We start from the raw sequence: 8,135 nt of genomic DNA, 5'->3' as shown, positions 1-8,135 counted from the left end.
AGAGTATTAGGTTTTATATCTAGAAGTGAATAAGAGTGCGGAGGTCTTATTGGGTAACCATATCTTGCGCTAGCCAGGCCGCACCTCGATTATGTCGTTCGCCCTGCGCCCTTATTATGGTAAATGGATATCAATTCACCGGAGTCGATGCAACGAAGAATGACGAAAATTATTCCAGGACTTAGAAACCTTCCAGTATATCAAGATAGGTCAAAGAAACTAAACTTGTATTCCCAAAGATTTTAAGCAAGAGTGAAGATAAGAGAAATATTTAAGGGGTGAAAGGAATCAATAAAGGATATAGATAAAAGTTCTATAATATCTGAGCAGGAGGTAATTTTGAGCAACGGATTTAAGTTGGGAAAGTTTAGGTTTAGGAGGAGATAGGAAGTTGAACTGGTTCGCCAAATAGGGTGGTAGACGAGTGGAACAAGTTTACCGACTTTGTAGTAAGTGCTGAATGCTGGTAAGTTTTTAAAAGGAGGCTAGATAGATTCATGGATGATAGAGAGGGTAAGTAGTTTTCTAGGACAGGAGCTGCTGCTTAACAATGCACAGGCCAACCGGCCTATTGCAGACTCTATTTTTTGTTCTTATGCCACCAACACAATTAAGGTCAGCCCCTTCCTACCTAGCCAATTAAGGCAAGGCCCCTGGGTCAAGGAGAGGCAACAAGTCTGCTCCGTCGTCCTGAGATATTTGCTTCTAACCCAATGACTGTGGTACCAGCAATCCACCAGATGGTGTCGTCGGGCTGGCGGCCTGGCTGGAACAATGATGACAGGATGCGCGCTGGGGACATCTCTGCGTCCGGCATACCCAAGTTGACGAAAGGGCATGCTGTCAGCAACACTACATCATTCTCTCCGTCGGGTTCCTCTGCATCACCCCGACAGGAATGAGCCAGCAGGGATGCATTGTTGCCTCCATCCTGGACAGGCTTTGCTGCTTTCTGACGGCTTACCGGCCGCCATGGTCATCTGGTCTCCCTCTAATGTGTGAGTGACAGAGGCATGACTTATGGACTTCACACCCACTGGCTGGATTTTGCTAGACCTGCAAGTACTGGGTTTACGTCTGGCTGGGAGTGAGATCAGTATGAGACATCGCGGGGTCTTTAGGCCGAAGGCGGTGTACACACCCCTTAGATACAGTTACCCATAATCCTCAGGTATATCAGGTAAATCCCAACTCGATCATATATTGGGGGTCAACATGACATCTAACAAGTGGGGTTCTAATTCTTCCTTAATCTGAATGTCTAGAAGTGAATTATCATTTACTTTAACATTATCACGTCTCTAAATGCCTTCATGATATTAAGTAACACAGCGCTTATCTCATTAATCCGAAAGTAACCCATGCAAGATAGCGAGAGAGAAAGCAATAGGTGGTTATGTCATGGAACAGGTGTCATTACTTTCGAATACATGCTACGATGTAATAGTAGAGGAGAGGTCACTGGAGAAGCTCTTTACAGAAATCTATCTCTATATGTCAATACTACACTAAGTTCTAACAACTAAATACGACCAGAAAGGCAGGGGGAAGGGCCAGGGTGAGGAGGCAGGGTGTGTGTTGCAGGGGGAAGGGACATGTGGGTAGGGGCTGGCTGGATGGACAGCGGTGTGAGGAAGAGGTAGGTGTGAGGCTTAGGGAGCGGTTGGGGTAAGTGAGGCGGTTAAGGTGGGCCCTTGATAAACTTGAAAGCAATTGTTTCATTGCAGACTCCTTATGTTCTTATGGTGGCGGGGTGGGGGGGGTGTCTTACTCGTCTCCTCTCGGCCCCATAGCTGGTCATTTAACATATTTCATCTCGCAGAATATTCCTCAAACAGTATAAGAACATAAGAACATAAGAAAATAAGGAGTCTGCACAAGGCCGGTTGGCCTGTGCATGGCAGCTCCTGTCGAGAGTTACTACCACTCTCTATCATCCATGAATCTATCCAGTTTCCTTTTGAACTTTTCCAGCGTTCCAGCACCTACTACACAGTTGCTAAGCTTGTTCCACACGTCCACCAGCCCTATTTGTGAACCAGTTCCTTCCTATTCTCCTAAACCTAAACTTATCCAACTTAAATCCGTTGCTTCGAGTCCTATCCTGCTCGGATATTATAAGAACTTTATCTATATCCCTTATTGATTCCTTTCACCCACTTAAATACTTCTCATCATATCTCCCCGCACTCTTCGTCTTCTAGGAATGCAAGTTTAGTTTCTTTAACCTATCCTGATATGGAAGGTTTCTAAGTCCCGAATCATTTTCGTCATTCTTCGCTGCACCGACTGTAGTGAATTGATATCCATTCTATAATAAGGGCACCAGAACTGAACCGCATAATCGAGGTGCGGCCTGACTAGCGCAAGATATAGTTGCAATACATCTCTGCATTCTTATTACTTACACTTCTAGATATAAAACCCAATACTCTGTTTGCCTTATTTCGAACATTAACGCACTGTTTTCTAGGCCGTAGGTTTTGGCTTACAGTACCCCTAGGTCTCTTTCACGTCTACTCTAGGTTGATGTTGTTAAGGCTGTATACATTATAAGTATTTGTTCTTCCAATATTAAGTACGCTGCACTTGCTGGTGTTGAATTTCATTTGCCATTTTTCAGACCACCCCTGCAGTTTATTTAGATCCTCCTGTAATGCATTTGCATCCTGCCCTGAATTAATCTACACCCTATTTTGGTGTCATCCGCAAACTTGCTTATGTCACTGCTGATCCCAGTATCAAAACACATTAACTTCAAATTCAACCTCAAGATTCTCTCAGTAAACTCAACAGAAGAAAAAAAATCCACTTTCTAATACTTATTATTTATCATACACAAATAAATATACATATAAAACATATTTGGCAAGCGTGGTCGAACGGTTAAGTCACACAGGATGGATATGTTTAAGAAATGTCTACACTGCTGCCCACCATGTAACAGTAACTTCTTTTTATTTACCTTTTATTATTTTCTATATTTCTTAACTCTTTGCTTATTCCCCCCCTTTCTTTTCTCTGTATACCTGTGAGATGGAGAGAGGCTGGGGGGAGGGAGGTAAGGAGGCTAAGGAATGTGAGAAGGTTGTAGTATCGAGATATTAATGTTGTCTAGCACTCAGGATGGAAGGAAACTTTAATGTGGTTTTCTTTGTATATTATATGATATATGATAGACAGTCTGGTGCTGGAGGTGCAGAATGAGAGTTGGTTAAGGAGGAAGCTCAGAAGGACAGCTGGGTCGCCATGCTCGCTGCGGGACGAGGCCGCCAGGCAGGCGAGGAGGAGCTAAGGCAGCCAGGCAGCGGCAGAGGAGGAGGTGTTGCCTGTTCAAGAAGATTGGTCAGACTGAATCTCAATGGAGAGACAGAGCTTATATACCCAGCAACCGCTATGAGTCATGTTGGGAAAACCCTAGAGGTCGCCGGTGAATAGTTTCGTTGCTAGGCAACAGCACGTTGGAATGTGATAGCAGGTGGTGAGCTGCTACGCAGTTTGTAGGGGAGACGTCCACTACAAGGTAACGGCCAGTGGTTAGGCCGCCCTCACACCAAGGGGAGAGGGAAGAAGGCGAGACATAAAGATAACTGGGAAATAAGGGTAACATGCGATAACTAAGACCCTAGAGGGCACTGGGTATGGCTATGTTACTACTAATGGGTCACTGTATCACTGCATACCACCAAGACACTTATAACAAATCAACCGTTCTCAATAAGGGAGGGATGAATTAGGACTCTTAGTAACAGTTACTGCATTTATTTAATACTTTCTATTAAGGTTTAGCAATTACACTTCAAAACACTAAACCTTTGCTCCCAGCAAGTTAAATGGGGCCACGTTTCTCACAACAAATGGGAACTTAACGATTTACCAAATACAATACACCCAAATACCTGCCATGTCGCCACCACAGACGTTCCAAACTTCTCTGCACAAAATTCCAACACAGACAGTCGGTTTGAGAACGGGTGACCCTCTTGGTGGCCTTGGTGGGGCATGAACTCAGCCTCCATCCAATCAGCACAGTTAGGCCCATGACACCACACTCACAGGCCACTGTGATTGGCTCATGCTTGGCCGGAAACTTGTGCTGTTCTATGGCAGGTAATCTTTGTCTAAGCCGAATTTTCTGCTTTTCTCTTAACATGGCGCAAACTACTCCAAAAAAAACAGACATTGTTATAGTGGTGGTGGTGGTAGTGGCTGCGTTTGAATAACGGCGGCGGCAGCGGCGGCTGAGCAGTGGCGGCAGCAACGAGCGGCGGGTGGTGGGTGGTGGTTGGAGGTGGTGGATAGTGGTGGTGGACGGTAGCGGTGGTGGTGGTTTTGGTGGCGGTTTTGATTGGTGTTGGTGGTGATTTGTGGTAGTGGTGTTGGTGATTGGTAGGATTGGTAGTAAAGGTAGTAGATGGTGTTAGTAGTGGTGGTGATTGGTGGTGGTGGTGGCAACGGCGGCAGCGGCGTGGGAGTGGTGGTGGCGGCGACTGTAGGTGGCTGTAATGGTGGTAGGGGTAGGTAGTGATGGTGATAGGTCGTAGGTGGGTGGTAACTGTTGCTGGTGGTGGCAGTGATGGTGGTTGTTATAGATGATAGTGATGGTAATATTGGTACAAACTGTGGGATTAAATAAAAACATAAAAAAAGAAAAAGGAAGGAAAAGAACAGCGAGAGAGAAGAATAACAAGAATAAGAATAACAACAAGAACAAGAAAGGGGTGAAGAAAATAAGAAATAATATTAAGATGAAAAGACAAATAAGAAAACATATAAACTAAAAACACGAAGACAAAACAAAAAGGAACCGGAAATAAAAGATGAAAAAGAATAAAAGAAAAAAAAAACCAGAAAAGGTGGTTGAGGAAGTTGACCAACAGGCTCTAAAAAAAAAAAAAAAATACGGCATCGTCTTGGGCGTCTACAGTTCTGGTAAAATAGACGAGAAAAAACTTTGTCACCAGATCACCTGAATTATATATGAAAAGAAAACGAGCACCCGTGTAGCTCACCTGAAGGGTCTTGTCTTAAGTTAGTGTTTTTATAGTTAGTTTATGGTGGGTTAGGTTAGGTTAGGTTAGGTTAGGTTAGGTTAGGTTAGGTTAGGTTAGGTTAGATTAGATTAGGTTAGGTTTTGATTAAATTGGTTTAGATTGTGAGGTTAGGTTAGACTGTTTTAGAGTAGGCTAGGATATAGCGATCGCTGCTGATTGTTTGCGTATGTGTCTGTCTGTTTATCTGTTACTCTGCCTATCTACTTATATATCTGATTATCTCGCTGTCTAATAATCTGTCTGTCTGTCTGTCTGTCGTGATTACCGTCTACCAGCCAACTCAGATACGCTGAATAGGATAGATGAGCACTAAAGAGCCTGTTAACTTAGACAACAAGTAAGAGTATCTTGAGAATTTGATGATGACGGAACACTGTTAAGGTCAGAACATCAGGCGAAATGTTAGAGGGGGAAGACTGACACACAGACACACAAAGATGAGGGAGAGAGAGAGAGAAGCGAACAGGCAAATGAACAGACAGACAGACAGGCAGACAGCGTGAAAGAAAGAAGTGAAAGACAATCGCAGACAAAAAGCAACCCGCTAAATAACTAAAACAACGTTATAAACCTGACCGCCTCAACACTGCTACACCCTGGCCACCTCAACTCCCACCTGGTCACCTCAACACTGCTACACCCTGGTCACTCCAACACTGCTACCCTGGCCACCTCAACCTTTCCACCCTGGTCACCTCAACACTGCTACACCCTGGTTCCTCAACACTGCTACACCCTGGTCACCTCCAACACTGCACACCTGGCCACCTCAACACTGCTACACCCTGGCCACCTCAACACTGCTGCACCTGGCCACCTCCCAACACTGCTGGCCACCTCAACACTGCTACACCTGGCCACCTCCAACACTAATACACACTGGTCCTCAACACTGCTACACCTGGTCAACTCAACACTGCTACACCCTGGCCACCTCAACACTGCTACACAGGCCACCTCAATTCTGCTGCACCCTGGCCACCTCAACACTGCTACACCATGTCACCTCAACAGTACACCTGGCCACCTCAACCTGCTACACCCTGGCCTCAACACTACACACCTGCACCTCAACACTGCTACCCTGGCACCTCCAGTATCACCCTGGCCACCTCAACCTACTGCTGCACCCTGGCCACCTCCAACACTGCTAGACCCTGGCCACCTCAACACTGCTACACCCTGGCCACCTCCCAACACTAATACTGCCACCTCACTGCACTACACCACCGGTCAACTCAACACTGCTACACCCTGGCCACCTCAACACTGCTACACCTGGCCACCTCAACACTGCTACACCGTGGACACCTCAACCCTGATACACCCTGGCCACTTCAACACTGCTACACCTGGCCACCTCAACACTGCTACAGGCCACCTCAACACTGCTACACCTGGCCACCTCAACACTGCTACACCTGGCCACCTCAACACTGCTACACCCTGCTACAACCTGCTGCACCTATACCTCAACACTGCACACCCTGGCCTCAACCTGCTACACCTGGCCACCTCAACTACTGCTGCACCTGGCCACCTCAACACTGCTACATCCTGGCCACCACAACACTGCTACACCTGGCCAACTCAACACTGCTACACCCTGGCCACCTCAACACTCGACACCTGGCTCCTCAACACTGCTACACCTAGCCACCTCCAATGCTGCACCCATCCTGGCCACCTCACACTGCTACACCTAGCCACCTCAACACTGCAACGCCTTGCCACCTCAACACTGCTACACCTGGCCACCTCAACACTGTTCACTTGCACCTCAACACTGCTGCACCTGGCCACCTCAACACTGCTACACCTGGCCACCTCAACACTGCTACACCCTGGCCACCTCAATACTGCTACACCAGGCCACCTCAACACTGCCACACCTGGCCTCAACACTGCTACACCCTGGCCACCTCAACACTGCACACCCTGCCACCTCAACACTGTCTCGTGGCCACCTCAATACTGCTACACCCCGGCTGCCTCAGCTGCTACACCCTGGCCACCTCAACAGCTACACCCTGGCCACCTCAACGCAACTACCTGGCCACCTCATGCTGATACACCCTGGCCATCTCAATACTGCTTGCAGGCCACCTCAACACTGGGCACCCTGGCCACCTCAACACTGCTACACCTGGCCACCTCAACACTGCTACATCCTGCCACCACAACACTGCACCCTGGCCACACTCAACACTGCTACAACCTGCACCTCAACACTGTTACACCCTCACCTCAACACTGCTACACCCTGGCCACACTCCTGCTGCATCCTGGCCCACCTCACTGCTACACACTGGCACCTCAACACTGCAACGCCCTGCTACCTCAACACTGCTACACCCTGGCCACCTCCCACACACACCTGGCCACCTCAACACTGCTACTCTGGCCAACTCAATACTGCTGCACCTAGCCCTCAACACTGCTCCACTCTTGCCACCTCATCTTCCACCTGCCCATCTCTAATGCCCCCACCCTGGCCACCTCAACACTGTTCCACACTATTTTCAACACTACTACATCCTGGCCACCTCCATGCCACTGCACAGCCCACCTCAACTACTGCTACACCCCTGTCACCTCAACACTGCTACACCCTGGCCACCTCAACACTGCTACACCTGGCCACCTCAACTGCTGCACCCTGGCCATCCTAACACTGCTACACCGTGGCCACCTCAACACTGATACACCTGGCCATCTCCAACACTGCTACACCTGGCCACCTCAACACTGCTACACCCTGGCAACCTCAGACTGCTACACCCTGTCACCTCGCCTGCTACTCCTGGCCCACCAACACTGATAACCCTGGCCATCTTAATACTGCTACACCCTGGCCACCTCAACACTGCTACACCTGGCCACCTCAACACTGCTACACCTGGCCCCTCCAGCACCTGGCCACCTCCCAACAGAGTCACACCCTGGCCACCCACAACACTGCCCAACTCACCTTGCACACCTGGCCACCTCCAACCTGTGACACCCTGGCCACCTCAACACTGCTACCCTGGCCACCTCAATGCCTGGTTCATCCTGGCCACCTGAACATACACACTGGCC

General features: G+C 48.2%; 1 protein-coding gene across 1 annotated transcript; it reads left to right on the top strand.

Annotated features, from left to right (window-relative positions):
• The first annotated feature begins 713 nt into the window (after nt 1-713).
• LOC121870565 (mucin-2-like) lies at nt 714-7,482 on the top strand. Its single transcript, XM_042372396.1, has 2 exons — nt 714-835; nt 6,069-7,482. The coding sequence occupies exons 1-2, from the start codon at nt 714-716 to the stop codon at nt 7,480-7,482; spliced, it is 1,536 nt and encodes a 511-aa protein (XP_042228330.1).
• Nucleotides 7,483-8,135: the final 653 nt, after the last annotated feature.

Source organism: Homarus americanus, unplaced genomic scaffold (assembly GCF_018991925.1).
Source record: "Homarus americanus isolate GMGI-L3 unplaced genomic scaffold, GMGI_Hamer_2.0 scaffold56333, whole genome shotgun sequence".
NCBI lineage: Eukaryota > Metazoa > Arthropoda > Malacostraca > Decapoda > Nephropidae > Homarus > Homarus americanus.
The sequence above is the reverse complement of the archived record's forward strand: the minus strand, read 5'-3'. Positions and strand labels throughout refer to the sequence as shown.

Coding starts and splice junctions, on each gene's coding strand:
- LOC121870565 (XM_042372396.1), top strand. CDS start 714: ATGACTGTGGTACCAGCAATCCACCAGATGGTGTCGTCGGGCTGGCGG. Junction 836..6,068: donor ATACCCAAGTTGACGAAAGG/GCATGCTGTCAG, acceptor TCACCTCAACAG/TACACCTGGCCACCTCAACC.